The sequence below is a fragment of the Lygodium microphyllum genome, chromosome 6 (genome assembly GCF_053477565.2).
Source record: "Lygodium microphyllum isolate KBCC chromosome 6, Lygodium_microphyllum_v1.1.10, whole genome shotgun sequence".
NCBI classification, from domain to species: domain Eukaryota; kingdom Viridiplantae; phylum Streptophyta; class Polypodiopsida; order Schizaeales; family Lygodiaceae; genus Lygodium; species Lygodium microphyllum.
In genome coordinates, this window is record NC_141140.1 from 92,733,047 (window position 1) to 92,747,599 (window position 14,553).

At 41.5% G+C, this 14,553-nt stretch overlaps 1 protein-coding gene across 2 annotated transcripts in view; it reads right to left on the minus strand.

Moving 5' to 3' along the window:
• Positions 1-1,303: 1,303 nt before the first annotated feature.
• LOC148034810 (uncharacterized) overlaps positions 1,304-14,553 on the minus strand; it is a 73,279-nt gene continuing 60,029 nt past the window's right edge. The window contains exons 4-8 of one of the 2 annotated variants that reach the window (XM_087679786.1): positions 2,967-3,011; positions 2,456-2,500; positions 2,297-2,348; positions 2,104-2,193; positions 1,304-1,811 (exon numbers count right to left, since the gene is read on the minus strand). In XM_087679786.1, the coding sequence (XP_087535912.1) occupies positions 1,726-1,811; positions 2,104-2,193; positions 2,297-2,348; positions 2,456-2,500; positions 2,967-3,011 (318 nt within the window). In that variant the 3' untranslated portion in view covers positions 1,304-1,725. Of the gene's footprint in view, positions 1,812-2,103; positions 2,201-2,296; positions 2,349-2,455; positions 2,501-2,966; positions 3,012-14,553 lie in introns of both variants that reach the window. The other variant, XM_087679785.1, reaches the window with a different exon arrangement.

Consider the following 14,553-nt stretch of genomic DNA (forward strand, 5'->3'; position numbering starts at 1 on the left):
ATTCATAAAGCGTAAGTTCAAAGTTCACATGCCTTGTCAAGCAATAGTTCACAACAAAGGACTCCAAGTTATGGGCAATTTTGGATGAGTACAATTTGTTTTGAGTGAACCCAACTTGCTTTTTCAATCACTTACCATCCTCAAAATGATGGTCCATCAAGAAGTATATAAATACCTTGAGACTTAAAGTTCTATTGTCTTGATGCACAACATTTATGGGATCAATCACTTCATGTCCACTAAGTTTGCCTACAATAATGCCACTCATGCTACTATAAGGAATTTCCCATTTAAAGCAATGTACGGGTGTAATATTCACATCCCTACTATATTGTTTCGTGAGAAAATTAACCTAAGGAAAATAGGAATAAGATTGCAAAACCTTCTTGAATAATGTAAGATAAACTTAGAGAAAGCTCAAAATCAAATAAGTTCTATGTTGATGACAACAAAAAACCACAAATTTCAATGAGGGTAATTTGGTAAGTTACAAAGTCAAGACACAGTCTCTTAGAGATAGTTCTACCAACAAGCTTTTTCAAGGAGCGTTCAAGCACATTGGAAAGGATTGGTGAATCAAGCTATAGGTTAAAACGTACTTCATCCACAAAGATTCAGATTTATACTTTATTTGAGCCAACTTAATCCTTATGTTGCAAGTGAATATCTTGAAATATCTTGAGGAGCTTCCACCTTTAGATGAAGATGCTATCATCCAAAACAAGCATTATTGTCCAACAAGAGAAGGTTAGGACTTCTTTGTTGTGGAATGTTTGATCAAACGAGGGGTTTGGCCATTGAAGAAGCTTATTAGAGAGAATATCCTCATAGAAGACTTTCCAAACCTTTTTACTGAGCAGAAATCCTCATGATAGACTTTCAATATAACATCCAAAAGTTGAACTGACTTTAGCTTAAAGGTGATGTTGTCTACTCATAAACCCCTCTTAATTTGACTCATTATGAATTATGAATTTATTTTAGAAAGATGATACTTATATGGTTGATGGTATTCAAAAAGAGCTTTATTTCAAGATGTAACACACTCCATTCAGTTTAGTCAATGGGGCAATATGGGCATTTTTCTACAACAAGGTCTATATGTACTACAGACATCTATAATTATGTGACCCTTTGAAGATAACCCATTAAGACTCCACCTTTATACCTCAATATTGAGTACTCACATACTTATTCCTCATTATCAAACCCACCATCTATTATGTGAACTCTGGAAGATTCAGACTCTTCATCCATGAGTAAATGTAGACTAGTCTATTATATCTTCATTATATGACTACTTGTATTAGTTTGTTTTCCCTGTTTTTTGGGACTAAAAACGTTGAAGACAATATGGACTGTAATGAAGTAAATGCAGAGATACTATACTAAAATTCTACTTTTGATATAGTATATACCTCTTGGAGCTTCAATGGTTCGAGTCTATAAAGATGTAACCAAACCCAAACCCCCACACCCCCAACACACACACAGGTGTTGTAGTTCCTTCTGATGCAACCTGAGAGTTGAGATCATTGCTACAGTAATTCATGTATGGAATGTTCAGCTTCCCATTGCTGGTCAAGAATTATAAATTACGTAATTGAATATTTTAAATCGACCAGTGGCACATTCCAATTTTTAATGTTCATCCTCCATAGCGCTCCTTCAGAAGGGCTGGCGGTTCTTCTTCCATAATTTCTGGGTAGCAAGCCAGATGCTGCCTTATAGTAGTCTTTCTGTCTCCCAAGTAAGTATGATCAAGAAAGTTGTTGTGGCTGTAACTGCCAAGGTTTTTCGCTGCCAAAACGCTGCAATTTAAGGAGACTCACATTACATGTCAGTAAGTGCAGCTTCAATTTTTCAGTAGTTTCTGCTTGTGCATTGTATTTATGGTAAGCAAACTAAGACATCTATGGTGGTGGTCAGAATATGTGATTGATGTCTTGTTGCTATTGAGGCACATACTCCCATGCAAGTCACTACTCATAATATAATGCTAGATTTTGCTGTTCACATTCATGTAGGTTCACAAACATGAAATTCCCTTATTGTGGGGATAGGATTTTACAAACTTATCAAAGCCTAAATACCCTTGCTCACCAGTGCCGAAGATAGACACGACATGGGAGGATGTCATCCCGCCAGATTCTGTCAATTCCATGCCGACCATAATGCCTGTAGAATTCTTCACTGCTCCCTGGACCACAGGCAGATGCTTAATCAATTACACACTAGTGTACATGGTGCATGCAGAAGCTATAGGTCTTATCAATGAAGTTGAAAACATGATCACCTTTGCAGCGGTATTTGAGATACTCTTCATCACTGTAGCGGGAGCAAACTACCTGAAGCACTCTCAAAAGTTATATCAGTAGATGAACATCTTATGACAAGCGCTCCCAAAAGATTGTGTCATATGACAAGCCCGTTGAAGAATTATCATCCTGCTTACCACTGGCCTACAGAAAGGAGTTCCATCAAGAGACTCTGGAAAGACCTGTTCCAAATTCAGACAAGACTCAATGATTATAGACATTACATGCTGTTTAGAGCTTTTGTCCTGAGTACCTGCCATAGGCATGTCAATCATTTAAGCAGCACACAAAGAGCAATGCAAAATTGCACTCACAAACTTGTGTCCTAACTTCCTGGGTAACCACAATCAATGAAAAGCTGATTGACAAGTCAGACATCTCAAAAATATGCTTCCATCCTAATTCTTCATATGGTAGCAGTGCGAGGCTCATTTAAAACAAGAGCATATAAAAGTTAAATTCTCTAGCATTGGCACAAGTGGATAATTATTCATTTTCAAAAGATGAGACTTGTGTTTGATGTAGTGTCTGATAATTACTGACACTCTTTTACAGATCATTTTGTGCAAGTTACAATTAACTGTTAGATCAGTGGATCAGTACATGAAACAGAAATGCTATAGATATGTAAAGGTGAATCTTGCCTACCGCTAAAAACCGGAACTCGTGTTCCCTAGCCATAAAAGCTGGTACCTGCAGAGCAAGTAGATTTTCTTATAACCCTTTAGTCAACTGTAGAAAGAAGAATGCCATTGATGTTCCCTGCACATGGAGCTGTGTAATTCCAGTTGACAATCATACCCTTGGTTTGACAAGAACACAGAGGTATTGACATCTTTTACTTGTACTCGATTATGATTCTTAGCACAACCACTCTTTATTGTTACAGAAGTCTAGAACACAACTGTGGCATGTCATGTCCACATCATATCTGAAACAACATTCCCTAGCAATATACATTAATCCTTTTATCACACCAAAATAGACAGGTAATAAGAAGAGTGTTTAAGAATGAATCTTTTTACTAAAAATAAAGCAAAGACCTCGAGCAAACAGCAATATGTGTACAAACCAAACTGGGTGCACTTGCCTTCTAACTGTTTCCATTCAGAGTATTCTGCTATTAACAGAAAGGCATTTAAGAAATCAGCAAGCCATGGAACTCGATGTAGCAAATTGCAAAAATAGGAAACAACAGTTTTCAGCACTGGGCTTGGTTTAACAGAAATGATAACACAGTTACTGGCATGGATCCTGAAATACATCATCCTTTAGGAACTAATCAGAATTCCAAAATCCTATTTCAGTTTCAGTTTCTCATGAGAAGTGTTGACATGTATGGACTGGAAATTCTCATTAATTTAGATTACATGATATGTGAGGGCACCTTATGTGGACTTGTTCTTCCTTGTGGGGAAGTCTGTGATTTTTCATTTTTTCTTGATGCAAAAGCCATGTTTTTATTCCTAAGAGGGAAAGCATGATTGGACCCATGTGGGACATCATGATAAGAGAGTGTTGCATGCAGATCAACCAGATGGATTTTCAACTCAAGCATATGCATTTAAATCACTTGATGAAATTGCATTGAGTGTTGTTTCTGGACTTGTTTGGGCATGATAGGCATTCATGTTAAGCATCATGTTCTTTCACATCATCCATCAACAATATATTATTACTGTGCTTGCACATCATCCATCAACAATACATTACTACTGTGAAATCTTGACAAAGGCCTTTCTGTCCATTTAAAGGGGTAAGAGAAGAGCATAGATATCCAGTCACATGGGGATATTGCCAGTCACCAATTTAGAGGACCCAGCATTCTGGCCCCTAGATTAAGCAGGGCCTAATCAGTTTTTGGAAGCTCATCCACCCCATTTTCACCCATTTTGGATGTCCATCGCCTTATTTTGGGAACAACAAAGTCTATTAAACAGACAACTCATCTTGCTATGCACATCTTGTCACATCCTTTGGACATTCGAATGGGTGCTACCAGTCATGTTTGTCATGCCTTGTCATTTCCTGCTTGTGAGCCTCAGTCTGAGTCAAACAAGGACTTTAGGAGCTCTAACTTGTCTGTCACTTATTTTGACAAAGGAGGTAGCTCATTCTAGAGCACTCACTTTATTGCCTTTCAGTGCATTTTCTCCCCCAGTCGGGATTTGTGTCCATTTCCCAAACAGTTTCTGATACAATAGTTTGCCTCACCTGCTGGACATTGTCCACCCTTTCCGGGATTTTTCTGAGCTCATCTAGCATTTTTTCCAACATTAAATGCTAGTCAGCCATATTTTGGCCCCAAATTTCAGGTCGGCCAGTTTTGGAGTTATTTGGCTATTTATAGCCACCCCCACTCAGTTGGCAAATCATCTTCCTCTTTCCTTGGCAGGTGCACACTCCCATCATCTTCCTCTTATCTCTGGTGCTGCCATCATCATCAGCCTAATCTAGTGCCCTCACTGATGCTGTGGGCTATGTACAAGGACTAATCAGTTATCCTTCTATATTCAGCATTCTTTCCCTGTTCAGTGCAAATTTGTTCCTCCTTTTCTTGTAGTCTCTCTTTGTTACTTTGTCTCTGTGTTCGTGTTTCTTCTTCCATTGCACACACACATGGTATCATTGCCTAAGAGAGACAGAGAGCTGATTTCTTGTGGAGGAGACCACCCCAAATTGCTAGGCAGCCTTGCCACATCAGCTATTTTGCTGAAAACACAGCTTTCTGCTTGGAGGCATCAACTTTTCTGTGTACGTACCTGTTTTGCTGCCCACTCCCACTACTGCTAGAGGTGAGAGGCTTCCTCAGTTAGTCAATAGTCTTCCACTGCAAATGGAATGTTCCTTTGTCAGGCGACTGCTCCCCTCAACAAATGCAAATAATTCTTGTGCAGGCAACAGCCTCTCTCCCAAGCGGACCCTCTACATCGACTTCCTTGTGATCTTGTAGCCATTTCCATCTGTTTCAGGGCTATCTACAACGAAAATGTAGATATCCTATGGGTGTCTTGTAGGATTTTGAAGATGTCTTACAACCAGTTTCGTGGCTTTGATGATATAGATGAGGAGCCTTCTCAACACTCCTCCAAACGGCAATGAGATTATTGCGACGACTATCATGTGGATCGTGAAGAATGGAGGTCACCTTGCCCATTTTGTTCGAGAACCCTCTCCCTATTCTCTCCAAATTTCTTAGAAGGTCTGTTCTGTTGGCCTCAAAATGCCATCCATGACCCTCAATACAAGTGCCCCTACTCCCTTCTTTGCCCAAGAAGACCAGCTTGATGGTTCAAACTACTCGCTTTGGTCGTGTAAGATGGAGTATATCCTTGATACCTTCGATCTTTGGGAGTTTGTTACCCATCCTCTTCCCTGTCCAGTGGAGGATCCCACTGTTGGATCATTAATGGATTGTGCAACCTTATGGGATCAGCTCAACTCTAGAGCCCGATCTTTCTTCTTTATGAGCTTACATGATTTTGTCCTAGTGCATGTGCGTAGGTTGTGGAAATCAATGGAAGTGTGGACAAAGCTTGCTTCTTTGCATCACCAGAAGACATTTGCCCACCAGATTACTCTCGAGAAGGAATTACAGATGCTCATTGTTGACGATTCTCCTTTCATGAATGATCATATCAACAAATTGGAGGATATGAGGGATGAGCTTGCACCCCTTGGCAGGATGATCTCTTCACATGATATGGCCATGATTCTTTTGACTCAGTTGTCATCTCCCAGTTTGATATCTTCTACACCGACCTTTTTACATCAAGGACCTGTGAGAAGCTTCTATGGGAGGAGCTTGCCCTACTTGTTTTGGACTATGAGCGCACTAAAGAGGTAGCTAGTGGATGTGGCCACCTCCACCAAAGCTTTTGTTGTAGGTTTGGGAGGGGGGAAGAAAAAGAAAGGGAAGTCAAAGGCTAAGAGACAAGAGAGTTCTTCATGCTCTAACTATGGGAGGCCTAAATGCCCATACTGTGGGAAGGGGACACATCTAGAGAAGAAATGTTGGAAGAAGTACCCTCACCTTTGTCCAAGAGCAAAGAATGGTGCTAAACCATCCAAGCCTCCTAGTGGTCACCCATGAGTCAGTGTTCCTTCATATTGTTCAGTTGGAGGAGCCTTCTTTAGTGGTTGCCTCGTCTTCTAAGAGGCCTTGGCTGGTTGATAGTGGAACTTCTAGTCATATAACTCCATGAGGTGATTTATTCTCAAATTTATGCCCTTTTAAGGGTTCTGTCACATTGTTGGTGACATTGTTTCAGTGCCTATTAGTGGTGTTGGCACTTTGCCTTTGTTTCCCAATTGCGCTTTGAGCTCCCTTTCATAGGTTCTTTATGTTCCAGACTTGGGCTTTCCATCCCTCTCAATTTATGGCCTTAATAAGCTTAATACTTCACCAAGGAGGCTGTTTTTATTGGGGATTCTTCTACAGGAGCTGTTATCACAATAGGCTGACAAGAGAGCAGACTTTACAAGCTCCAATCCCCTTCTCTTATGTAGAGTCCTCTGAGACAGTTGTCTATTGCTACACTCGTTCCCACTTTTCCACAAGTTCTTCCCATTCCCCACAAGTTCCATCTTTTCCACAGGTTCCTTTCCATTCCCCACCCTCTCATCCAGTGCTTCCCTCATATCCCCATCCCTGTTAAAGGGGGACGATCTCGGTGATGCGACTGTGGATTTTCTAGCCCCTAGTGCTTCAGAGAGGGTTTTCCAAGATCATGAGGAGCTTCTTTATTAGCAGACTACATCGACAGACTTCTTTGACATTGGCCTTCCTCTTACCATCCCAGGATCCGTTTCTTCCTTGGCCTTCTACCACATCCAGGATCTGAGAGGGGGTATTAGTAGTCATGTTTGTCATGCCTTGTCATCTCCTACTTGTGAGTCTCAGTCTGAGTCAAATGAGGAATTTAGGAGCTTTGACTTGTTTGTCACTTTTTTTAACGAAGGAGGTAGCTTAGGGGAGAGAGGCTTGAAATTATGATAATAAACATAAGGCTTGGAAAATGGAAGATATTGTATGGTCCGTTCTTCATTAGCAAAAGTAGTCTATTTTTTGGTACGAATTGGTGCGGATATGTACTGTACGGTATGGTATGAACTGTATGGAACGAACCAATCCGTACGTAGTACAAATGCAACTATGTATCACTATCATCAACATCATCAATGTCATCTGCATAGTAAGAGATTTTGAAGAGGGCTCCTCAAAGATGGATGGTGAGAGACTCTTGGGCTCATCCTCACTAATGAGATTAACATCATCATCATCATCAATGCCATCCGCATCAGAGTATTCATCAAGAGAGTCTAAAGATTACTCGTCGAAGGCAAATGATAAGATACTCTCGAGCTCATCCTCACTAATTAGGTTCCCATCGTCATTGAATGGAAACTCCTAATTAGGATTTCAAACTAGCATATCCATGAATCACATTTATAAGCATGTAATTGTTCCATTGAGACAAAGAGATTGCTTTTTTCTACAAGAAATGAATCATTCTTTGCTGCAGCAGCCAATACTCCTAATCCGAAAACATTTAATGGCATGAATTTATCATCCAAGATTTTCCAAATACACTTATTGTTGGGATGTAAAGGTCCTTTATTCACCTCCGTGTATTTTTAAACGTGTATTATGTTGTACATGTGAATGCACCCTTACGGGCCCTAAGTATAAATACATTTTATTCTGTGTACCAACACATTGTGGGTACACCCAAATCTGTTCGTCACTCTTACTCTCACTCACTCACCTCACTCACTCACCTGTTCACTTCCTCTGCTGCAAATCTTCACGCTTCCGCTACCCACGCGCTCCAACAATTGGTATCAGAGCTGAGATTAAGGTGCTCGCGCTTCTCGAAGTCCGCGTGAGACATCACCAGCTCTTCGCTCGCGAGAAATCAGTAAGTCGTCACTCATACAGGTCAGGTCGTCACTGTTTCCAGGCACGTGTATGGGCTGGACAGTCAGGCGACAGTGTTGCAGGTCACGTTTTGTGCAAGCGACAGCCTGATAGACAGGCGACAAGTCAATTTTTGACCAGGCAGGCAGTCGAACAGGTCACGAGCAGCCAGGCGCAGGCTGCACAGGTCAACGCAGGTCATGAACAGGTCACGAGCAGCCAGGCGCAGGCTGCACAGGTCAACGCAGGTCACGAAACTGCAGCGACAGGCTGCGTGGCATCTGACGGGCAGCGCAGGTCAACGGCTACAGATTCGACACATTTTTCTTCCAGAAATTTTTAAAATTTTCTAAGGTTTACTGCAAGCAACCCCTTTGCCACTGACGGGAGTTCGCGCGCGCAAGCACAGTTCTCAAATTTGGGCAAATTTGAACCTGGAAATTTGGGGCTTTTCCCAGATTTGATGCTGTTTATGCTTGACAGTGACATCTGTGTCAGAAATTGCAGACATTGTGCGCCTTGACCTCAATTAATTTGGGGATTTTTCAAAATTTGTTGGAATTTTGCTCATCCGAGTAAAATTTCTTGGCATTGGACCAAGGAAAATTGGGGCTCTTCATGTATTGATGTAATTTTGCTCAGCTGAGTCAGTTTGGCTGACATTTGCGCACATTTGGACCTGGAAATTTGGAATTTTGTGCAGAATTTGATAAATTTCTGCATTATTTGCATGTACAGTGGCTGGTTTATGTCAAAACAGCAGAGGATTATTGCTGGTTATGCAAGAACAGCAGTGTATTTGCTGATTTAGCTTGTGCTCTTGCAGTTCAGTGCTTTTACACTTGTACTTGTGAAAAAATGGCTGCAACTTCTTCCAGTTCTGACATTAAAAGTTTGATGGAAATCAAGCGATTTGATGGTCAGGGCTTTGATCTTTGGAAAGATCGTATGCAGGGCATACTGTTCCTAAAGGATTGTGAGAATGCTTTGCAAATGGATAAACCCGCACAAATGTCTGAGGCGGATTGGGCCAAAGTCAATAAAAGGGCTGTGGCTTATATAAAGATGGGTGTCACTGATGACATTTTGACAGACATTAAGGGTTTAGACACTGGTCATGCAATATGGGAGAAGTTGAAGACTACCTATGAGATCACCACACCTGTTAATCAGGTGCATTTAATGCGTAAGTTGGTGAATATGCGGCTGGATGAGTCCAAGCCTGCAGCTGAGCACTTGAGTGCATTTACTGGCATTTTAAATCAGCTCAAGGATGCAAGTTTGGATTTTGATGATAATTGAGGGCGATCTTTTTGATCATGACATTGCCCGACTCTTGGGAGACTTTGGTTGTTTCTCTCAGCAATAACCCCAATCTCACATATGATGGTGTGAGGGGTTCGATTTTGAATGAAGAAATTAGACGTAAGTCTAGTGGAGAAGGCAGCAACTCAGCTTATAATGTTAGAGGCAGGGTTGAAAAGAAAAATGCAAATGCTGGACAGAGAAGCAGGAGCAAGAGCAAAGGAAAAGAAAAGAGTGATGTTACATACTATCAGTGTGGTCGGAAGGGCCACAAGAAGCCTAATTGCAGGTATTACAAGAAGGAACAAGAGAGAAAGAAGAATGCAGGAGACAAAAAGAAGAAAGAGGAAAAAACAGATGCATTTGAGGCAGGTAAAGGCAAGGAAAAGGCCAATGTGGCCTCTAGTATTGTCATAGAGGAGCTCTCAGATGCAGAGGCTGATGTATTATGTGCAGTGGATTATGATGCCCTTGTATGTCACATGCAGGATATGCAGATCACCAAGGCTGATGTGATTGATGCACTTTTGTCAATTGATGATGGTGTCACTCAGACTTGGATTGTAGACTCTGGTGCCTCTTTCCATGTGACTCCATGCTTGGAGTGTTTTGCTACTTTTGATGCAGGCTGTTATGGCAAGGTTTACCTTGGAAATAATCATGCTTGCAGCATTGATGGGATTGGCACCATACACTTGTCTTTGGATAATGGGCAAGAACTTGTGTTGAAAGATGTCAGATATGTGCCTGGCATCAAGAAGAGTTTACTATCTGTTGGACAGCTTGACTTGCATGGTTACACCACACTGTTTGGTGGTGGTTTGTGGAAATTAAAAAGGGGTTCCATGCTGATTGCTAAAGGAACCAAAAAGGGCACTTTGTATTGTCTGCACTGTAAAGCCTTGAATGGCAAGTTTCTTGCAGTTACTGAAATTGGCTGTCATTTGGAGTTATGGCATAAGAGATTAGGCCATATGAGCCAGAAAGGACTTAATGTTCTTACCTCTTTGAAGAGGGTTGATGGAAAAGGCTCTAAACTTGTTTTTTGTAACGACTGTCAGTTTGGAAAGCAAATAAAAAATTCATTTTACTCTGGTGTCTCCCGTAAGTTAAATGTCTTGGACTTAGTGCATTCTGATGTATGTAGCATGCCTTTGAAATCGTTGGGTGGTGCTACATACTTTGCCTCTTTTATTGATGATTGTTCCAGGAAGATTTGGGTTTATTTGTTGAAAAAGAAAAGTGAAGTGTTTGCTGTTTTTAAAACTTTTCATGCATTCGTGACCACTCAGACAAGTAGAAAGTTGAAATGCTTGAGAACTGATAATGGGGGTGAGTTCACGTCTAATGAATTTAAGTCCTTTTGTGACTTGCATGGGATCAAGAGGGAGCTTACAGTGGGGAGAGGCACTTAAAACCGCGGTTCACATTTGCAACCGCTCTCCAAACAGGTCCCTAAATAATGGCATTCCTGAGGAGGTTTGGTCTGGCAAACCGGCCTCATATGACCATTTACGAATATTTGGCTGTGATGCTTTTGTGCATGTTAGAAATGAGCTGAGGAATAAACTTGACCCGAAATCCACCAAAGGCATTTTCATGGGCTATGGTGATGAGGGTGAATTTGGCTATAGAGTGTGGCTACCTCAGTCCAAGAAAATTGTTCGCAGCCGTAATGTTGTGTTTAATGAGGCAAAGTTGCTGAAAAGTACTTTAGCCTTTGATGAAGACATGAAAAAGGTCAAATTTCAGAATTTGCAGCCACCTATTACTTCAAATGATGAGCCTCATGGTGCTGTACCACAGGCTGAAACTGATGATCAGCCGGTTATCTTTGAGCCAGATGATGATGGACAGCAAATAGAAGCACAGGGAGGTCATGGACAGCAAGATAGACTTGCTGATTATGAAAATGCAGGTGCTGGAAATGAAAATGAAGGTGCTGTACAGCATGAACAGCATGCTGAAAATGGCTTACAGCAGCCAATAAATGCTGAAAATAACATGCCTCCAGATGTAGATCTGATTCCTGAGAATGTAGATCATTGGGTACGCAGGTCTACATGCCTAAGAAGGCAGCCACATAGGTATGACCCCTCTTTGCATTATGTGATGCTTACTGATGAGGGTGAGCCTCTGACATATAAAGAGGCTAAGTCATGCAAATTCAGCAATAAGTGGGAGCTAGCTATGCAGGAAGAGATTAAATCTCTGTATGCTAATGATACTTCGGATCTTGTGTCGTTGCCCAAAGGAAGAAAGCCTCTTCCAAACAAATGGGTTTACAAAGTAAAGACAGTTGATGGGAAACCCAAGTACAAGGCAAGATTGGTTGCCAAAGCGTATGCACAGAAGGAAGGGATTGACTTCCAGGAGGTCTTCTCACCTGTCGTGAAGATGACCACACTACGTGTGCTTTTTGCTCTCACTGCTGTATTGGATTTAGAGCTGTACCAAATGGATGTGAAAACAACTTTTCTGCATGGTGACATTGATGAGGAGATCTACATGAAACAGCCCGAGGGTTTTGTAGTTCCTGGAAAAGAGCAGTTGGTGTGTAAACTAAAACGCAGCTTATATGAGCTGAAACAAGCACCACGGCAGTGGTACAAAAAGTTTGACACTTTTATGCTCTCTCATGGGTTTACACGCAGCCATGCAGATCATTGTTTGTATATGAAAAAGGATACAGATGGCAGCCCTATCATACTTGTTTTGTATGTGGATGATATGTTGCTAGCTGGGAAGAGAAAGACTAGCTTGGATGCTCTCAAAGATCAGCTGAAATCAGCTTTTTCCATGAAAGATTTGGGGAATGCAGAGCATATATTGGGCATGAGGATTCGTAGGGATAGAACGCAGAAATTGTTGTTCTTATCTCAAGAAAAGTACATTGAAAAGGTACTGGACAGATTTAACATGGCTGAAGCTAAGCCTCTCGGAGTACCCTTACCTCCATACCTTAAGCTTAGTAAAGCCAACAGCCCAAAAGATGACATGGAAGCCAATGCTATGAAGGGAGTCCCTTATGCATCAGCTTGTGGCTCTCTTATGTATGCTATGGTGGCTACTCGTCCAGACATTGCTCATGCAGTGGGAGTTGTCAGCAGGTTTATGTCAAATCTTGGCAAACCACATTGGGAGGCTGTCAAGTGTATTCTTAGATATCTGAAGGGTACACAAAGAAAGTGTAGTTGCTATGGGCAGGGTGCACTTATTCTGCAGGGTTATTGTGATGCAGACATGGCAGGTGACTTAGACACTCGCAGGTCCACTAGCGGGTATGTCTTTACAGTTGCTGGAGGGGCCGTCTCTTGGTGCTCCAGGTTGCAGAACATCGTAGCACTGAGTACTACTGAAGCTGAGTACATATCAGCTACTGAAGCTTCTAAGGAAGCTATATGGTTGAGCAGACTCGCAAAGGATTTCGGCATGTCTATGAGTACTCCAGTGTTGGGATGTGATAGCCAGAGTGCTGTGTATCTGGCTAAAAATGCCATGTATCATTCACGCACAAAGCATATTGATGTGCGATATCACTTTATCAAACAGATTCTGGAGGATGGTCTAATCACATTGACCAAGATCAAAACACAGGACAACCCTGCAGATGTTCTCACTAAAAGTCTAGGCAAGGCTCAGCATGAGCATTGCATACGACTAGTGGGAGTTGGTTAAAGGTTCACTCCGGACCTTTAAGTGGGAGGTTGTTGGGATGTAAAGGTCCTTTATTCACCTCCGTGTATTTTTACACGTGTATTATGTTGTACATGTGAATGCACCCTTACGGGCCCTAAGTATAAATACATTTTATTCTTTGTGTACCAACACATTGTGGGTACACCCAAATCTGTTCGTCACTCTTACTCTCACTCACTCACCTCACTCACTCACCTGTTCACTTCCTCTGCTGCAAATCTTCACGCTTCCGCTACCCGCGCGCTCCAACACTTATGTCATATGAGAGCTTGCTCTATAATGATGTGATTCATTAATTGGAAAAAGTAGTAACATGCTATGCACTCATCTAATGACTTTACCTGGGGAAAGGGGATCATAAACCAAGAACAAAGCAAGAAGCCACCATCCCCCACAACGCAGTAAAAAATTATGAGACTCATGTAATCAAAAGGTTCCCCAGAAGGGTATTGATGGCTCTGATATACTCCATAGAAGCCTAAGTTCTTCAACACCCGCTTGTCATTTGCACAACCAAGCCATCCAACATCTACATCTAAGAATTTCATGTTTGAATCAACTAGGTCTTCGATGGTAATGGTGTATTTCGAGTAATGCCCAAACTCATCAAATGGCAAAATCATGGTGCAATCTATTGCTTCACAACAATTAGAAAGGTTGTAAAAGGATTTGAAGTCTTCTTTAACCTTGGCCAGATCATGCAATGGATGGCCACTCCATCACGTGAAAATCATGCTGCATTATGGCTGTCACAAACTTATGTAGAAACTTTGTGACAATGGAGTGGCCACATCCAAACATGTTAGCGTCATGTGCAAGGTTATTTCCAAAGGCCAACTTCATAGCCATAGTAGTTGCTTTCTTCTACTCGCTAAAAAGATGGCCAGACATTCCCCATAGAGTTATAGGAATGTTCCCTTGATGAAGATTGAGGCAAAAAATGGTCGCATAGAGACATGAATAGATGACTTGGGCTTTATGTATCAACACGGAACTTCACCTCCAAAGGTTCTTTATAATTGTGATCACCTCTGAATGGAAGCACATGTGGCCCAAAGCAAGGATAGAAATGATTGTGTAAAATGCTCAATGGGGTGGTCTTCTTCAGTACATTGCAAGAGTGGAAAATGCAATGATGCATCTTAGAGGCACTCCCAAACTGTGATAATCTCTGTGTGACAGTGGCTTGAATTATGGGCAAGATATGAGACCGTGCCCATTCACGTTGTTGCATTGCTATAGCCATATGTAGGAATACTTGTTACCACAAAAAAAGATGATTCATCTCTAGCAAGTAAGGCATGAGAATCA